Consider the following 20,073-nt stretch of genomic DNA (forward strand, 5'->3'; position numbering starts at 1 on the left):
AGCGACGGGCAGCATGACAAGAGCTAGCACACAGCAGGGACAGACAGCTGGGGGAGTTTTACCACACTCCCACAGCCAGCGCAATCAGCCACTTTGGACTTTTTCTCCCCCATTTCCAATTTAACACCCATCTCTAGTCCTGAGCCAGTACACTGATGTTAATCGGATAATATTTTCTTTCCTGTCTTCATTCTTCCTTCTCACCTTTCTCTGTCCGACTCCTCTGGGTGAGCGTCGTGGGGTAAGTTGTGCTCAACAACAGAAACCCCGGCTCCGATCTCTGGAAGGGGCCCCTCTGTCGGCGAGGGGAGCTCTAAGCAACTGCTTGGCTGACCTGAGAGGGTAGAAAACCTCATTTGATAATCAACAAAAAATTAAGAGTCAAAGGCAGTCAGATAAGTTCAAGTTCAACTGAGCTTAACAAAAGAATCATACAGCGACTGAGAATTTTGCAAAAATCATTGTGAAATTTGCCCAACAGAAACTCCAAAAATATTAATCTTTTTATTTGATAGAACATTTTGATTTAATCAGAGTAATGTAACAAAATCAAAGTTAGGGTTGATAGAATGAGAGCCTCCGCCACGGTTTCAAATTGTTTAGCTTTTCTGTTTTCCCTTCCTTACAGCTATGGCTCCAAATATTCCAATATTGAAAAATGTCCAATACTCCCTGTCACTCATTTCAGACGGTAAAACTCATATTTATAGATTAAACAGCATAAAACATTTCAAATTTCAAGCCGCCATTTCTTGTACTTCGGATGATTTTGGCTAATAGATAATGAAAATAAATATTGGAAGCTCATGGTGTCCCATCCTAATTAACTAATTAACTCTTCACAATCATAAAGGTTTTCTGAGCCTCTAGATGTTTTCTTGGTCTGGGTCACTAGGCTGGCAGAGACATGGTTGTATTTTTACTGGGATGAAAAAGCTGCGTTCATGTTAGGACTGAATTCAATGTGTCAAAATTGTAAAACAATTTCCAGCAGTTAGCTCTAATCAGTTTTCAGAGTCAATATGAAGTAGAATTTTCTGTGTTACCATCAGTTGGAGTGGGCTCTGTGGTGGTGGGGGTCAAGTTGTTGCCAGCAGGCTCCGCATTTGGAACTAAGGCTGAGTTTTCAGGTTTTTTGATGGAAGGAACTTGCGATTCGGTCAACGAGCCTCTGCCAGAACTCCCTTTAACTTCCCTTCCTTTAGTATCTTTGTCCACTGCAGGAGAAGAAATGGATATCTTTATGAAATCGGAACTGTTAACAATACAGATGTAGAAAGCCATAACCCAAAAGCACCCCAGTCAGGTAAAAAAACAAAACAAAGACAAAAGAAACCCGGAAAAAACTATAAGACAAGGAAAGAATTCGAGTATGTTTGGTGCAATCAAGGCTTCTGTTAAGGACGGGGTGGTTAGATTGAGGATCTTAAGTCTTCTAAACAAGTTTCATTAGGACACCACAATTAAATATCCACTGAAACGCAGGTGAAGAATGATGCACCCACACACTCTTGCTGTTTGATTTAAAACATGCAGACATGCTGATGCATTGATTAGTAGGGATGAAGTCATTCTACAGATAATAAGGGAGGACTCTGAACAAAGAGTACCTTCAGGATCTTTTGGTTTGCCTTCGACTGCAATAGGAAAGAAGGGCAGGACAGGTTCTTATATGCAGACCATTCATTCAAATCAATATGCATGTTTTGTAATGTTTCTAAAACACATAGATGTTCAACATGTATTGATTTTATATAATTAAATGTAATTTTAAATGTTTAAAATAAATCTGTATGAACATGACAAAAAATTCAATACAAAATGTTGAAAAAACAACAAAAAAAGTATCTTACTACTGCCTCCAATCCAGGTGGGAACATGGAACCCCCGAGTCTTGGGTTTTTGAGGATCATGATTCTTCTGCTAAGAGAACACAGGGGCAGAATAAAACAGAAGGTGAAACAAAAATCTCAAGCAAAAATAAAAGAAAAAGCATCCTGAAAATTTAATTTACTTTCTGTAACTGGACAAGGATGTTTTCTTTCTGCACTCATGAGGATAGCATACCTTAATCCAAGGGAAACCTCTTTTGGACTTTTTACTATCTCCTGCCCTGTTTTTGACTTCAAGGTGCTTCATGTAGGCAGCCACTGCAGAAAAGATGGCTTGGCTAGAAGAAAAGTTAAAGACAGTGGTTATCTAAAAATGAAGCAACAAAAACAATTTCTTTAATTAGAAAGCGTTTTTGTTTGGACATTTCTTCAGAATTCTACAAAGAGGGATTCAGCACAAAACAGTAAGGCTACGCATGCAACTACAAAGTTGCTCATTTGTCTGAGCTTTCTGTTATTGAAAAAGCTGGATTTCATAATTTAGGCAACTTTAAGGAAGAACTGAAGGTCTGTATTCTCTAGGAAGTACACAGACTGTTTGCATTTTGTTATGCTAACAATGCTAAAATAACGCTAATATAAGATGCTAATGCCAGTTTAAAATGTCAACAATGACTGTTCTCTGTCTACACACAAAAAGCAGCTTACCTATGGTATCGTTAAAATATTTATTTGCCTCTCACCCTTAACATTAAAATCTTGACACTAAGTACCACCGCATGTTAAATGGATTCCTGCTACAGCCATACCTTATTAAAGGCTGATGGCACTTATAAAAAAATCTGTGATGTTTATTAATGAAGAGTTTGATCCCGCTAAATAAACAACAGCTACCATCTTTAACGCCACTTATCAGATGCCAGGTAGCAATGGAAAGATAATGATTACTGATGAAACTGGCTTTGCATTTCTCCATAAGTAGTAAAGAATCAAAGGAAATATGTTGAATTTTGTAAATAAAAGTTCAAGAGAAATCAAACCAACAGACAACAAAGCAAAAAGAACTTAAAACAAAGGCGGAGGAAGAAAGAGAAAAAAAAAAACCAGGGCAGGGATTGTTTTTCAGAGGTCGGGCTTCAAATAGTGGGAAGAAGAAAAATATGTCATGTGTAGAGAAAGAGGAGGAGCTAAGGAGATATTTGAGAAATGGGGAAGCACCGGGAGGGCAGCCCCACAGTAGCAGAGCCTCATATTAATAACCAACACACTGTTTGGAAGCACATCCTCCATCAGATACAATGACAACAGAACAAACTCAAACTACAAAATCCTTCAGAGCATGTTTAAATTACCACTCTTTGTCAAAGCCAAATGAAAATATAACAAAACTTAGAGTGGATCATAAAACATACAAAACAATAAAATCAGTAAGGTTTTAGAGAATGAAAGCATACACATTACGTTAACTCTTCTGCAAAGCTAACTTTATAAATGAGCATTTGGTGGGCTTGAATGCATAAAAATCTTGTGGTTTGGCCACACCCAAGCTAAGCATGCAGAGATGCAAAGTACGAAAATAAGAAAGAGCAAGGAAAACTTTTCAAATTTAATAAAATTGAGTAAAAAAGGGTATAACTTACCATTTATCCTCATCTGGGACAAAAGTAAGTCTAAAACAAAAGACAGAAAACAGATACACAATGACTCATCAAAGAAGTGGTAAATATAAATCAGAGTTATTCACAGCTTACCTCTTCTTTTTAAGCAGCATTTTCCTGTTCGCTTGCTCAACTAATTATCAGTTCTGTTTTGGGTCGGTGGAACTTAAAGTGACTAAGTTTATCTTGATGCAACTCAAAGCGGACAATCTGGTTGTTGTGCTCAGAGATAAAGCTTCTGATCATATTCTAAGGTTTGCACAAAATGAAGACCAAAAAAGAAAAAAAGAAACAAAATGAAAAAGATCAAAAATATGAAATGAAAAGCATCCAACAGTTCAACAATGTCTGTCCTTCTACTGCAAAAACTAAACTTATACAAGCAGAAGAAATGCAAATTAAAACTTTGGTCTCCCAAATATCTGCTGACGTTTCTTCTCCGGTGAAAAGAGTCTACAAAAAGGAAATCTGAAATGCTCCAACACAGCGGAAACACTCTATTTAACCATGTTTTTGTCTGATGCAACATGCAGGCAAGACTGCAGACATTCGACCCTTCTGTTTTGAGATGAACATAAAAGAATGGGAGGGGTTTTCCCGGGATTTCCCTGCATTATCCAATCAAATGTCTAGTCCATCTAGTTTGCATCACCACAGAGACCAATGAGCAACAAATGGGGTGAGGTCACTGTGCTGTGGTCAAATGAGAGAGGAGGTTTGCGTGTGTGGAGGGTGATCGGGTGCAAGGCTGTGAGAAATTGTAGGAGGCAGAGGAATAGAGAGACAACTGTTTGAAGGAATGAATAGAGCAAAGCTTGTTGGATCATTTATGCAATGGCGATAGACATCCAACAGTGCTGAACCAACTGACAGTCTGAAGCTGAATTAATGTCTTGAAAAGTTTGGAAACTCCTTCCACTATCCCTGTCTGTTTTCACGGGGTGACAGCAGAGTGTGAACGCTGTATTTCCTTTCCTTTCCTTTCATTTCCACTTCCTCCTCCTTTCTCCTGACAGGATGAAGTTAGACAATCCTCTGCCCTCTCCCTGGCCTCCTTTGCCTCCCTGTCTGACTCGCCGTCTGAAAAACCGTTGATGGTTGTGGGGTCAAGGACAACGTTTAGCTGAGATCTGCTGCTCTCTGCACATCACAGAAGCAACGCTGCACTGATAACCTTTAGGATCCTTTGCTCTGTGTCTCTTGTTGTGCATAATGCCCCCACCTCCACCCCAACAAACTCTTGGCTGAACTCCAGGTAGAGCCTTCCTGCCAGCGTGGCACTGCCGCCTCCATCTTTTCCTCTCTGCCTTCTCATTTCCTTCTCACGCTGTTTTGCTGTGCTTCTGTCGCAGATCTCCTGCCAACACTCTCACCCTGAGAGCTTCTTTTCCTCTAATTTGCTGCTGGATTCCCCACTGTGGTTCAGGTTAAATATGTTTCATGCATGCATAAATTGAATGCATACACAGTTGGTACTTTTTATTGATTCCCATCCAGGAATGCCTAAATGATAATCAAAAAGATTACACACCAAGCAGCTTTTGAACACAATTGTATGTTATTAGGGATGGATGATTATCAGATTCTTCCTTATGACTGAGTAACTAAAAAGGTATCCAGAGTTCATACATAGTCAGGAAAAATATGGGATTTTCCTTGCTTACATTTCCAGCCTCTGTTCCTTAACATTCTCTTCCTGTTCTTACCATCTTTCTTCTCTTTGTCCTCCTTTTCTTTGTTTCCTCATGTCCTACCTACCTGCCTTCCACCCTCAAGTATTAAACCACTTTCCTCCTCCCTTGTGCCCTCACTTCTTTGACTTCTTCTTTACATTACTCCTTCCTACTCTGGTGTCCTTCTTTTCTCTCTTTCCCTTTGCTTTGTTGCATCCTACCTTTGTTTAGATCCTTCTTAGCAATCAAATTTGTACATATCCGTCTTTGCAACACATTTAGTTGAACTGTACATTTTGTTATTTTTCTAATGCATGTCTCCATATTTTGTGCTGAAAATCAAATAAAAAAAAAAAACTAAAGCTGATAAATTTCACCAGAGCTTTCCAGTGGTTCGAGATTGGTATATTAAACATTCTTGTCGTTTTGTACTTCATCACCAAGCTAAATTGCAAATTTAAACTGATATTTGCTCCTTAATTGTACAGGCCACCTGCTTGGGTAGGATCTGCACTCAGCTGCGGAATAAACATGCCGCTCTTTGCTTGTCTACCTTGACAGTCATCGCGTGAAAACTGTAACAGCGCCAGAATCTTATGTGATGGGAAATATTTCCAGAAAGCAAATGAAAAATGTAGGGGCCTTTGTTCCGGCCAATATACTGGCAGTGTACAGCAACATGTGGGGAGGGGGAGTACTGCTGTGCTACATACAGCCACAGAAAAATTCTGGTAACTCCAGTAATTTTGATGCCTCAATATCAAGACCTTAAAGTCGCTGAAATTTTATGTTGCTTTTATTCTTCAAAAATGTTGCCTTGCCTTGACCAGCCCACGATGGCATGTAATTAAATTCCTCAAAGATGAACAGAAAAAAAGGAAAACACTTGAATAAACTAAGGCAGGATACAGTTCTAATTAAAAAAGCACTTCATGCAGACATAATCCCTCTCTTCAATGAGAGCAAAAGGCAAATGTTTTTGGTCAAATTCAGAGGAAAACGAGCCTCAACTCTTCGTCTGTGCAGAACATCAAAAAAGCCCAACATGTGTATTGACTCCAAACAAAGAAAGAAAAAGCCACTTACTGTGTATCATACATCTTCTCCAACAGATTCTCGGCCACAGACTTCTCCTTCATTTCCAACGGGACGCGGTCAGTGGGATAATGATTCTCCACGTCCATCACCTGCTCCTCACAGAGGGTCATACCCATCATCCTTTTTTGCCTGTGTAGGAAACAAATCCAGGCAGAGGCTGTTAAGGGAGATGTTTGTTGAAGGAAGCAGAGGTACAGTGCTTAGGAGATGGGAGGGGGAAAAAATAAATCCAGCTGCTTTCGGTTCAAACGCAGCGTTCCAACTAGAAGAGGTTTACCTGAAATCTTCCAGCTGTTTAGTTACTTCTGCAGTTTGAAATTTCTGGACATCTGCAGCATAGCGCCTTTGGGTGTCATCTGACAGCAATTCTGGGCGAGTTCGGTCTTGGAAAAGGAGGAACAGAGTTTATAATAATTAACACTTCCTAAAAGAAAAGTTACAATCTACAAAAAACTCCAACATTTGTCACAGCTAAAAAAAATATATATATATATTGACCTACCCAATTCAAAGGATAAACTGGATGGCATCGACACTCTGAGAATCTGTAATAAACATCAAATAAAAACTGTAAAAAGTAAATAAAATCCATTTAAATTCTAAAGAATTATATGTTTTTGCATATATCTAGAATATTTCAAAGGCTTATAAAAAATGTTATGCATAAATCCATACAACCTTTTTAAAACTGAGGCTGTTTTAAGAAGTAGGCTTTGGCTGTGGACCTTCTCATATTTACAGTAAATGAAGACACTTTTGGAGTTTTCTGCTGCAGAAGAATTATTGACTGCTAATGAACTTTTTTAATAATAAAACAAAAAACCTAAAGAAGAAAAAAAAAAGAAAATCATCTGCCACCTATTTAAATATACATTTTTGGTATTTAAAAAAAACAATAGTCCCTGATCAATTGTACTTCGATTTGTATAAATTAGTAAACTATTGGCTTTATGACTTGATTGAATCTGTGATGTGTGCTTTTGCAAACCTGAGATTAGACTTAAATCACTTTCCGGGGCCTGGTAATGGCCAAATCAATATTAAAGTCTGAGAGAACTGATATGGTGCAATTGCTGTGTTTGTCCACCAGGGGTCATTTCAACACCAGCAATAAAAGCTAAATATCAAAGTAGGAAGCAAAAGGATATTCATAATAAGAGCCGCGAAGCTCTTATGTGTATAAAAGTAGCAAAATAGTCTAACTGTGAGGCTGGAGAATCACTACAAAGCTGCTTTTATTTATTCATTTTTAAACTTGAGACCTATGACGAATAATTCCTCGGGGGATTTTCCCACAATCCTGACAGGAAGTTGAAAGGTTAGAGGACACATGGAGAGAAAGCAGAGTTTACTTATATGTGGAGACTGAGAGATGTCTGAGGAGGAGGTGCAGAGGAGAAGTGAGAAAGGTCAGGTGTGCAGTGAGAAAAGGAGAACGTGTGTATGAAAACAAAAATGTACAGAGGGCAGCTGCATTGATAGAGAGCACAGAGCAAACACAGATGACCCACAGAGTTAGGAACAAGCAAACACACTCCTGGTCACAGAGTACTTCTCTCTTATCAGAGCAGGATATTATAGGTGCATCTAAATAATGTTGCATATTATTGAATTTATTTTAAAGAAATGAAACTGATTTCATTATACATGAACGGAAGTATTCCAAGGATTAATTACTGTTTGCTTCCATGATTCCGGCCCACATATAATGAAAATCAAGAATTTTATTTCACAGAAAATTTGAATATTAAATAAGAAAAATAAATGATCAGAGTGGACAGGTGGCAAGTCCTGCTAGAGGAATGTGAGCAAAGCATGAAGCGCTCCAACGGCTGTGCAGACCAGACTTATTAAAGGAAAAAACAAAGCAGACCAACATCAGCAGATGACACGGCTCCCTAAATATTCACTGCATGTGGAAATTTCACACTGCAACTTTTACTCTCTGCTCTTCCTCCAGCGTATCAGACCTTGATTTCCAAATGTAATGGAAAAATGTACCTTTTGTCTGAAAAGAGGACTATTGGTTATTGACTAACAGTCCAGTCCTTTTCTTGCTACTACAGTTTTTGTTTTGTTTTCATCACAATCTAACCAAACATTAGTAGTTTGGCCGATGCAGCACTGTCCCATTAAAGCCAACTGTTCTTGTTTATTTGCGTAATTTCAATTTTAATACAGGTTTTTGAAGTGTTTACTATTATGCTTTTTATACTTTAATTTGTCTACAGATCTTTGAAATTTGCTTTCATCTTAATTATTTTTTATTTATTTTTATTTTTTTCAGAAAAAATGTAGTGTTTTACTTACAGCACCCTTCTCCAAGAAGTTGTTGAAGAACTCTGGAAACTGTTTCTTGGTGTCTCTGGCACTGAGGTTCTTCACAATGTCAGCGTGAAGATAACACAACTGTGAAGGAGGGAGAAGATAAAACAACTTTTTAGTCAGGCATCTACAACAGCTGTTGATGGAGGAAGTCATTTTAATATTCATCATAAATCCTAAAAATCACTGACAAACCAGAAGTGTCAGACATAAAAAAACTAATTTACACTCTAGCAACTATGACAGTGATTCTTTATTCTTGTTATGTCATGTAATGTCTTTGCAATCTGTAGGCTCTATGTAAGCTACATGAACAAGTAATACTTAATTTTTAGAGTATATTATGGTTACTGAACATTATTTATGTTAGAATTTGATACTTGCACAAACTTAGAGCTCTCAGAACCTCACCAATCCCAAGGATGGAAGATGGACAAACAGATGACTGGACAGGTAAAGAAACAGATGGATGGATAGTGAACAGATGACTGACAAGTAAATGAATGGATAGATGAGCAAATGAATGGGTAGATGGTAGAAAGGCAGACATAGATGATAGATGACAGAGCCGATGGATCGATGGACGAATGATGGGTGGATAAAAGGACAGATGTACAAATGAATGGATAAGTGGATGAATGGACAGATGGACAAACAGACAGATGAATAATGGATGGAAACATTGAAAAATACAAATAGATAGTGGACAATAAAAAGTATGATCAAATGTAAAAACAGCTCACTGGATGCCCTTTCAGAAATATAGTGGTTATAAGAAGTAGAATTTGGGACAATTTGCACCATTCAACTTATTTTTTATGCACAACAATCCAAAGGAACTAATCCTGTAAATCTGCAAAGTGAGACTTTCCAAACTTTGAAAAGAGCACTTTATCAGTCAGTGGAAAACTCAGTGCAAGTTACTCCTCTTCTACAGACTCTAATTCCCAAATGTAGGGCTGAATTTTTCAACTAACCTTGTCTGCTGTAACAGATTTTCAATGAGTATGAAAGAGTCAAAGGTGTCTCTACACTTCATAGATCCATGAGAAAATCTACACTTCATAGATCCATGAGAAAATCTACACTTCATAGATCCATGAGAAAATCTACACTTCATAGATCCATGAGAAAAAAAAGTAGGGCAAAGGTAAAAGGTTAAATCCAAATCTTTTACCTTTGGTTTGGTAAACCATTTAACCCTTAAATGGGTTAAATCCAAACCCATTTAAGGCAGAACTGGACTTTTTTTTTTCAGGAGAAATTTAAAAAGTTACTGTACCACGATAAGAAAAAGCCTATATTTTAAGACTGTAGAGAGTAATTAACATGAGGGTAATGTTATTGGTACAAAGTTGTATTTTTGATAAAGGTAAATACATATAAAAAATAAGCCACTTGAATCCAAAGACAGCACATCTTTTTTGGGGAATCCAGCCTTTTTTCAAAGTAACACAGAACAAAAAGACAAAGCATGCTCTAGAGAGGGTATTTCTGTGTTTAGCCTGCAGTGTAAATTCCTCTACACTCTTGGAATGAGAAGGTGAGGCAGAGGTGGGATTCAGTTCACTGCACTTTACAGATTTTGCGTTGGATATTTCTGAGGTCTTTGGACAGCTGTCAGTAAAAGGAAGACATAATAAATAAATTAAAAATGAGCAAAGAGGCAACACATGTAACAATGGGTTTTTTCCATTAAAGGTTAATAAAAAAATGACAACCTTAAATTGAAGGTCAATCATTTTTCTTTAAAACAGTGTAAAGATATAAAAGTAATATATATAATATATATATAGTTACTCCAGAGGCTTCAACACACCACATAAAAACCCTTGTTTTTTCTCCTCATTCACAAAGTCAGACTAAACTTGTCCTGTTTTAGGTTAGTTACCATTTATTTTCTTAGATTTTAGAATAATAAATAAATATGTAATTAAACAGCAAGTATTGTTTTCTATAATTTCTCTCATTTTTTGCAATTCAAAAATGATTCCTCACAGACAGACAGAAGCAAGGGTGATTTATTTGTGGGAATCTACTGCATACAACTGTCCCCAACCCTAATCTTCCCCCCTCATTTCCTGTCTGCATCAGCACAGACATAGCTCCACTAAATACCGGCAAATTTTAAACCTCATTATTAAAAGGAATCCACATTGATGTGTGTGAAAAGAGTGTCAATTTCTAAACACTCCAGCCTTTTGAAATAACTATGTGAAATTCAGACTGTAAAGTGAAACATCTTTCAGCTTAAAAAATGTAAACACATCTGTAACCCCCTAATCCATTAAAATGTGTCTTCTGTACACAAGATGTTAGGTTCTCACCAAGGGCGCAGGGTCAAACTGGAGAATGACATGCTGCATGAACACCAGCAAGTGAGTTGGCCGTTTCTTCAACAAGTCGATGCTGTCGAAGTGTGGGCATTTTTCATCTGTTGTCTGCGACCAACAACAAAAGGGCGACAAAAAGATGGAAGAATTACAAACTTAAGCTAAAGGTAATGATAGAGTTAGATTCAATGGTTTCTCTTGCACTTTACTCACATCTGCTAAATCATTCTCGAAGTCCTCATCTTCAGCCCCAATGATGCTCATGGCTGGCTTAGAGCGCTGAGCTCCAAACAAACGCTGCTATGGAGAGACAGAAGAAGAAAAGGGGAGAAAACAAAATGCTTAGTAAATATTAGGATTTTCATTATACACCTCGAGACCTTATCCTCATTTTTTTGATTCAATAGATCATTGCTAAGCAGAGGTAAATAGTAAGCCAGATAGGAGACAGAACCCAGGAAACTTTCCAAGTGAAAAGGTATCGGGATTTAATTTGTCTGTTGGCCAGCAAGGATCTAAAAATGGCACTGAGTTAATCAGAAAATAAAGGTTAGGCCAGCCCTTCTCTTTGAAATCAATGAATAGGAGGGAAAATGCTTCGGGACATTTGACAAACTTACCTCCACCCTTTACACCATTCACCACTTCCCCTTCCCCAAAACACACAAACAAAACACAGCTCCTGTATTCAGTCTTCTGAAGGCCACAGACCCAGAGCTGCCAGCAGGGAACACCCAAACACACATCAAAAAGCTAAACTGTACAACAGTGGGCACAGTGTAAGAACTTGGTGACTCTGAAAAAGAAGGACGAAGGTGTGATGTGTACAGTGCCAAGAAAAGGGATTTGAGCTTACCGATTTTAGTTTTGGTTGTCATGCTTTAAATCTTTCAGATCAAACAAATTTCACTATCATAGATAGCCAGAGTAAATACAAATGCAGTTCTCAATTACAAAACATGCTGTTCTTACCAACTTGGCGGTAAGAGAAAACGTGTGTGCCCCTAAACCTACTAAGTGGTTGTGGCAACCATTTGGCACCAAGCGCCGTCACTATGCAGAAATATAGTCCACTCTTTTTGCAAAATTGATTTATTTTAACCTCACCAGGGGGCTTTCTAGCATATGCTGCATCTCAATTGTATGTGAGCCCAGAGTTTGTCTAAGCCAGTTCAAAACCTGTCTTTTGAAGAACCAGTAATAAGTGTAATTGCCATCAGTAAAATCTGATAAGAAAAATGAGGACGGTGTTCTTATGTACAGTCTGAAGTAAGATGGGGGTCTCTTCCAACTTACAATAGACTGGACCACAACAAACACAATAGTAAGCAAACCCAGAGGCATTCAATGGACTTTGACCTCTCAGTTGGAAGATCTTGACTTTGCAGATGACCTCGCTCTTACATCAACAAGCCACAGTAGCATACAATCGGAAACTGACAGAATCAACAAACATGTCAGACAGGTCAGACTTAACATCAACGGCTCCAGAACTCAAGAGATTTGCATAAATTCCCTATCAACAGAATCCAGATGAATGGAGCACCATTTGAGTTTGTGGAGAATTGAACCTACCCCTGTAGCCTTATAAGAAAGGACAGTGCTCTCCATAAATACATTAGGGAAAGGCTGGGAAGCATTACGATGTCTTTTCCAAACTCTGTTCCATCTGGAGAGCTAAACAATAGAGCTTAAAAACAAAGATGTTCCTGTACAACAGCAATGTGTAGTTGTCCCCCTGCATGGTTCAGAGTGTTGCCTTCTTGTCATACGTTATGAGACTCTGCCAGAGCTTTTGGGCAGCGCTTCACAGTCATCACAGAAGAACGGTGAAATGTGATATGTACACAAAGATCCACAAACCCAATTGTTAAATAACAAGTGATTGAATTCCTTTCAGAAAAATCTTAAAAATAACTCTCACTTAACGTTCCTTTATTAACTCATTATACATAATTTTAGCAAAAATATTTCAATCTTGTGTGATATTATTCTGTTGGCCGTAATGCAATAATTTTTTCAAACAATACAAGACTTAATGAAATATGAGTTTTCAAAAATATCCTTCAAATGATCTTGCAAAATTTGAATAAAAACAAGATTGTTTATTTTCAGATCCATTTTCAAAACAAGTTACAATATATGGAAAAAGCAACATCATACACATGTGAAGGCAGCTAAAAATAAAAAATATGCCTAAGTGGAAAATTTTTTACCTAAAAATAACCTGATTTATTTTTATGTTTGCTCATTTTCATGCAGCGTTTGTAGTTAATAACTAACAAACAAATTCTTAGAAAAGATTACTCTAATTGAAATTGTAATAAAGAACATGTTTGCCTTTCAGGGTTTCTAAGTACACACACACACCACATGCCCTATGCAGATGCATAAAGAAGAACACAATAAAAAGTCACAACTTTCATCAGTCGGCTTGCATCCCTCAACTACCGTACTAATAACCACAGATGCATTTCAGCTTTATAGGCTTGGTCACTGATGCCCACTCTTAAAACTAAGAAGATGGTGCTTCCTTTTGAAGGGGCTGTGGTTACTTTAAGACATTAGGTAACCTGTCCTGCAGGCTAATGAATAAAACTGGAACTACTTGCAAGAAGTCACGAACGCTGCAGCAGCTGGGATGAAAAATAAGAGAACCCTTTTGTTCAGGATGGAGGACGTCAGTATGATATACAAGGTAAACTGCGACACATCTGGATGACTCCAGGCACAGCATAACAATAGGCGTAAGAATATGACCCCTGAAAGACAAGTAATTAAGATGAAATATGTTTTTGTAACTTTTTGTGGCTGAGCTGGATTAACGAGCAAGTGAATATTTGATCAAAAGTTAAAAGTGGTAAAAGCAGGAAATATGGGCCAGCATGAGGATTTACGTTAGTTCGAAAGGACCCAATTTTAAGGGCTTGATGACTGAGTGAGGACATCGACAAAACATGAGGTCTTATGTGGTGTCCTCAGTCTGCGGTACTCCAGATTCATGAAAAGTGTTTCCAGTAGAGCAGTAGGGAAATGTGGTCCAATTCAACAGCTGAACTTCTGTAGCTCAAATTGCCAAAAAGTTATGGGTGGTTCTGATCAAAAGGTGTCCCAATAAAGCAAACATTGCTTTACAGTTTGTTTCACACAGAACTGCATTAACACAGAGCCAAAAATGGGTATGGGAGCATCAGAAATGGAGAACAGAGCAATGGAAGAAGGTGGTCTGGTCAAATGAAACATGAAAACTTTCTTCTGGAAGATGTGGCACCGGGATGCAGTATGGGAAAAGGCCAAGCTGGCTTTGGCAGTACAGTACTTTGGGTAATATTTTGCTGAGATCCATGTGGATCTTACTTTGACAAAGTCCCATTACCTAAGAACTGTTGGCCACCAAGTACCCAATTTAATAAAGACAGTGTTCCCCATTGTTTGGGTCTTATTTCAGCAGCATGGAATAAGACCCATGCTGCTGGGGTCTTATTTTGCATTTTCCTGCTAAAATGCAAAAATGGTTGAAAAATCATCAGAGAAGGACAAGTGAAAGGTGCTCATTTGACATCCAAATACTCCAGATCTCAATTAAATTAAGTATATTCTGGTTCTCCTGTACAAATAAGACAAATCCAACAAGACTCCATCTCATAAAGTCCTGGACTTAAAGGATTTGATGCTAATATTTTAATGCCAAGTACCACAACACAGTTTCAAGGATCTGGTGAAGGCAGTTCAACAAGTTCTATTTTAGCACCAACAGGGGATAAAATATATATGCCAATATACAGTACAGACCGAAGGTTTGGACACACCTGCTAATTGAATTCAATTAGCAGGTGTGTCCAAACCTTCGGTTTGTACTGTATATACATATATGTATATATGTCAATATACATATACATGTATAATGGTATATATGTAAATGCCAATATACATTTGGCATATAAACAGTGCCTGATTGGAAATGTATATGCCAATCAGGCATAATAATGTGACCATTATTATGCCTGATTGGCATATACATTTCTTTGTAGCACTGTAAGCAAAGTTCCTAATCATAAAATAAAGGGTATTAATTCTCACCCTGCATTACAAAAACATTTAAATCAGTTGTTCTGGGGGCTAAATGGCAGATACACATTTACGCATAATAAAATGAATAGCGGCATTGTGTTTGAGTCTGAAATCCTCCTGGAGAAGGGAAATGGCTAAGATAATAATGACAAGAAGTACACTGTTTTTTACTTTTCAGTAAAGTAAAATAAAGTAAAAGTACTTCTACATTGGTTCGTCATTAACTATTCCATATTCTTGGTTGTGGCAGATGGCTTTTTCCTCTCTACTGTCACTACATGCATGCTCAATATGAGGGATTGCTGTAAAGTCAACAACACAAAGGAAGTAATTGTCCAGGAGAAGCTAATGCTACGAATTACTGACTTATCAATTAATTTGAATAATGAGCTGAACTTGATACATGGTTTGATGACTACGATCAATTGTAAAGTATGTATTGATTAAACTTGAGATGGCATGTTGTGAATTAGGGCAGTATAGTTAAAGATAATTGAACTGAATTAAATAATTAAAAAGAAATTGAAAAATATAACTGCCACTTTTCCTCAAAAGAAAACGCATTAAGAAAATGCGAATAACCTAAAAAAAATCCCCTTTTCGATGAGTGCACAAGTCTAATTTTACAAGTGAATTTGCAGTTACTTCGGCTGATTGCGAGGGAACAAAAAATAAAAATCCGCTTGATTTCTGGGGTCAAGGAGAGGTATTTTTGTGCATGACTTCAACACAACTGGCATGGGAGACAGAAAGTGTAACTGGGAGAAAGAGAGATAAAATGTGTTCATTTATGACCGTATACAGTGGGCTGCATGCTGACAGAGGCCAGCACTGGAGCAGCATGCATAGGAGGGGTTAGCTAAACAGAGAGTCCGAGGCTTGAGACAGCAAAAGCTGCACATCTGTAGAGATATACATAAACAGTGCTGGAATTACACAGAATCCAATGCTGGAATTAAAGCAAAATATCTCAATATATCAATATAATCTTCAAAATATGGCTTTTCCTGGTTGAAAGTTAAAATGATTTTCTTTGAAACTCCTTTAAAAGATGAAATAAAGTTTTAATAACAGATGCATCAAACAGAAAATCTAACTGAAAAAAAAACAACACCTTTCTATTTTAATATTCAAACAGGCCTTCAGACAGTTTTAGTTATTTCAGTCAAGGGTAAGAATTGAAAAGTGAAAAGACCCACCGGGTGTCTTCAGTGGTAATTATTGTTAATGGGTGATAAAGCACAAAACGTAGCTATTTTGTTAGCAGTGAGTTTGTAAAGAAAACTGGAGTTTCTTCAACATATCTACAGTTCATTCAAGCTGCAACAGAGCGAGAGAAAGCAAGACGATCAAATAACATTAAGGCTGAATGGGATACAGCAAAGGTGCTCAGTTTTATCCTTTTGAGCTTTCCTTTCAAAAAATAATAAAAAAGTGGAATATACTAGCATGTATACACACGGTGTGTAGAAAAAAAAAAAACTACCCTTAAACTTTTTGAAATATTTGCAAAATGACTAGGTATTAATTTTTCTAGCACAAACCTACCACAAATGTTTAACTTTTACAGAATGTATGGGGGAAACTTCTCTAAAATCTCTAAAATCAGCTGATCCAAGCAAAATAAAATTTAAAAAATTAACATGGATTATGGTTAAGTAAATAAACTGACCAAACATTACAGCTCTCAGTGGGATAAATATTGGTGAAGCATTTCAGTTTCAGTTATTCCTGAATTATAAGTGTAATGGAAAAGCTTAGATAACATGGAGGAAAGCATGCTGCTGTTTCCATGCAGCATGTCTCAGCATTTCAGTCCCCTCATTATAAGAGATCCTGAAGCCAGCCCCTTATTATTATTGTGTCTTGGTTTATTTCAGTGAGTCTGTAATACATTCAGGGTTTCTTAGAGGGAAATTAGAGCAGACAGGAAGCTGATTGTGGCTACTCAAAGGGAAGTGAAGAAGGTCAGTTCCCTTCTACAGAGTACACTCTCCTGCTCTAACTAAACTGGATTGAGTTGTGCATTCCAGCATATGGCACGGTTTGGACAACAGATGGAGACAGTGTGAGTTTCAACACCAAGCAGACTTTTTTCCCATCCCCTCAGAATTACATCAAAGTTGGCATCAGTTCTCCACCATTGGGGCTCCTCCTGGCTCATGCAGCGTGCATGCGGCATTCAGTCCCAGAAGTGCAGAGATCAACTGTGGTGTTCCTGAGAGTCGGCAGCTGACCCCTGCTCCTCCCTCCCATCACATTCCACTACTAACTAAGTGTCAGGTGGCATCAATGTAATGATAGCCATCAAGCGTGTTTGCCTTTGTGTGTATTTGAGCAAAAACTATGCTCGTACGTGTGTGTGTGTGTGTGTGGAGGCTCTTGGTGTACCGGTGGGTGTGTGTGACAACTGGCCTTTATAAGAACATTCCTTCTCCATTGCTGAACAAGCTGTGGTCTAATACAGTATGAAGGCAAGCTAAAATAAGCAGCTGCCTCTTTATTTAGACTGAATGGCAGCAGAGTTTAGTATTAAATATTTCCAATAGGGTCAGTGCAGACTAATGATAATCCACCGATTCTTACATCAACTCTTATGTAAATCCCTTAGCAACTGTGGAACTGTTAAAACAATTGGAGGTTAAGGTGAAACCCTTTTGATCTGTACAGGATTAGGAGCCCAACTGTGCCCCTCAGCCAAATGTGGGCCTCTGCAGCACCCATACCTCAGTAGTAGTAGAGGCCAATAGCTCTACTACTACTGTTACCCAAGTTGTAACTGCATAACAGTGACTGTGAGAGAGGTTAGTGACAAACTGGTGCTAGCACCAAATACCAGTGTCAGGACACAACTGTGCAATAACACAACCCAACCTAAAAGGATACCGCAAGTTCTCATAAGATGACCTGTCAGCAGCAAAACGGGAACCCTGTTCACAGCCTCAATGCAACACTAATAATAAAGTATGCAAAAACTAAGATAAAAAAAGTTTCAATCATGCAATTACAGTGTAAGTTGATAAGATCTAAAAGTGTTTTTTGTTGTTGTTTTAATTGGGATGTGCAATTTAAGGAATATAATGAAACTATGAAATTATTCATAAATATTGCTATAACAATATGGTGTTGTGTGCAAAATTTTATAAAATATTATATTAAGTGCACCACATTCAAAATGTGCATGCCAGTCCTGCTGGATAGCTATGTTGCTGGCATGCAAAGATCAATAGATAATCAAACAAGGTAGACTGTATTTATGCAAACCTTTGCAATTGCAGTAGTGCATGCACTGATAATGCATGCACTATCCTAAACCACCCAAAACCTGCAAACCACTCAGTTTTGAATTGAATGCAGGTGTTAGTCATCTGATGCACCCTTAGTTTGCAGCAGATGACTGAGTAGTCACAGATATTTTGTAAGCTGTGCATGAATGACACCATCAGGGTAAAAATTTATCATTCAATTCTACTCTTGGATCTGTAAGAGTATGCGGCTTGCCCACTTCTCCATTTTTTTGTCCTAATGGCCAACGTTTACTAAAGTTTGAGTCAGACGTAGGGTTCTGACTCAAACTCTGGCAGATAGGGTAAATATTACCCTTTAGACCTTTGTTGCAAGACAACTTACAGCCCAAATGAGCAGGTCTAACAGTTTCTGATTCCATTAAAAATAACAAACAGGCCTAATTATCCCAGGCTGATATGATTATCTGGGATTGTGACATACCCTAGCTGAAGAATTACACTTATCCTCTTAATTTACTGTAGCTCAGGGGCTTTTCGGGCTATTACTCATAAGCATGTTATGGCTAGCAAAGGAATTGCATTTTAAATTCCTCATCAAACCCTCAGCTTGTTTTAATATTAATATAAATTTCAATGCAGTGATTAGAAGAGTAATTGAACTCTTCTGTGTCCCCCATGTATTCCACTCTGTGCTTTCCTTTGTTTGATAACCTAAACAAAACGTGTTCTCATTAGCAAATCTTTCAGTTTCTGAAATCTTTGAAGTTGTGACTGAAATGAGGTCTAAGTGGAGGGACTAAAAATAGAGGGGCGGTTGATGGCTGCAGCTCAGACAGCTTGTACTGCTGCTGCTTATCTGCCTCATTCATCAGGCAAGAGACCCTCATTAACTATGACCAAGGGATTCCTACTAGAGCTGCTGCTGCTGCTGCTAACCCATCCCTCCAGCAGCTCCACCCTTAGGCGCCTCAACACAGACCAAAAAAGAAAAAAGCTCTGGCAAATAAAGAGCCATACAGACAGGAAGTGGGTGTAATTTCCTCAGGAAGCTATCAGAGCCATTTCCTGTATAACCAATCACATGAGAAGAGAGTGAGAGAAGGAGACACACAAAGAAAGAATCAAGAAAGAGAGTGAGAAATTTTGTAAACCATGGAGGCCACAAGTGTTTCCGTAAGAAGCATGACAAAACTGCATTCAGTTTCATTTCAGGTTTACTTGAGGAAAACTGAAATTGTTCAATTTTCAAAAGGATGAAGCTACAGTAAGATAGTCTAACCTAAACGAAAAGATGGATAAACAAAGATGCTGGAATACTGATGATAATCTGACTTTTTTGATGATTCAAGCATAATATTTGAAATCTTATGAACATGAATCATTTTCAATTAGCAAGATGAGAATATTTTGTTTCTGTTTCAAGCTTGCTCTTTTTAAAACGTGTTTGCCAAGGTGTTTCGTAACAATGCAATTTCTGAAAAAAAGACTTGATGATGATGATGATGATGATGATGATGATGAATACTTTATTAATCCCCTAGGAGAAATTCAAGGTCCCAGCAGCTTAAGACATCACACACAACATACACTACAGTTCACACAATATATTACAAAAACACAAGATTACTAAATTAACACAATTACCAGATCAACATTACTAAGAGCTAAAAACACTAAAAAACACTAAAATCTAACAGTGTTGCTGATGCACATCCAAACACCTTCACCACACGTAATCTAACAGTTCAAATTCCATCAATAAACTGACAGACAGAAGATAAGCAAACAAATCCTTCAAGACTGCCGCTTCACCTCCGCAGACGATGAGGAGCGAG

General features: G+C 37.9%; 1 protein-coding gene across 13 annotated transcripts in view; it reads right to left on the reverse strand.

Annotated features, from left to right (window-relative positions):
• arhgef1b (Rho guanine nucleotide exchange factor (GEF) 1b) overlaps positions 1–20,073 on the reverse strand; it is a 46,413-nt gene that overhangs the window by 13,488 nt on the left and 12,852 nt on the right. For 5 of the 13 annotated variants that reach the window (XR_006370584.1, XM_044116366.1, XM_044116367.1 and 2 more), the window contains exons 2-13: positions 11,133–11,219; positions 10,914–11,027; positions 8,572–8,670; positions 6,764–6,806; positions 6,539–6,644; positions 6,250–6,390; positions 3,473–3,502; positions 2,068–2,170; positions 1,854–1,923; positions 1,611–1,637; positions 1,047–1,217; positions 205–334 (exon numbers count right to left, since the gene is read on the reverse strand). Coding sequence is in view for 12 of the 13 variants with exons in the window: in XM_044116366.1 (XP_043972301.1) it covers positions 205–334; positions 1,047–1,217; positions 1,611–1,637; positions 1,854–1,923; positions 2,068–2,170; positions 3,473–3,502; positions 6,250–6,390; positions 6,539–6,644; positions 6,764–6,806; positions 8,572–8,670; positions 10,914–11,027; positions 11,133–11,183 (1,085 nt within the window). In the remaining variant the exon portion in view is untranslated. Of the gene's footprint in view, positions 1–204; positions 335–1,046; positions 1,218–1,610; positions 1,638–1,853; positions 1,924–2,067; positions 2,171–3,472; positions 3,503–3,583; positions 3,959–6,249; positions 6,391–6,538; positions 6,645–6,763; positions 6,807–8,571; positions 8,671–10,913; positions 11,028–11,132; positions 11,220–20,073 lie in introns of those variants that run through there. The other 8 variants (XM_044116365.1, XM_044116374.1, XM_044116372.1 and 5 more) reach the window with 5 other exon arrangements.

Source organism: Gambusia affinis, linkage group LG05 (genome assembly GCF_019740435.1).
Source record: "Gambusia affinis linkage group LG05, SWU_Gaff_1.0, whole genome shotgun sequence".
NCBI lineage: Eukaryota > Metazoa > Chordata > Actinopteri > Cyprinodontiformes > Poeciliidae > Gambusia > Gambusia affinis.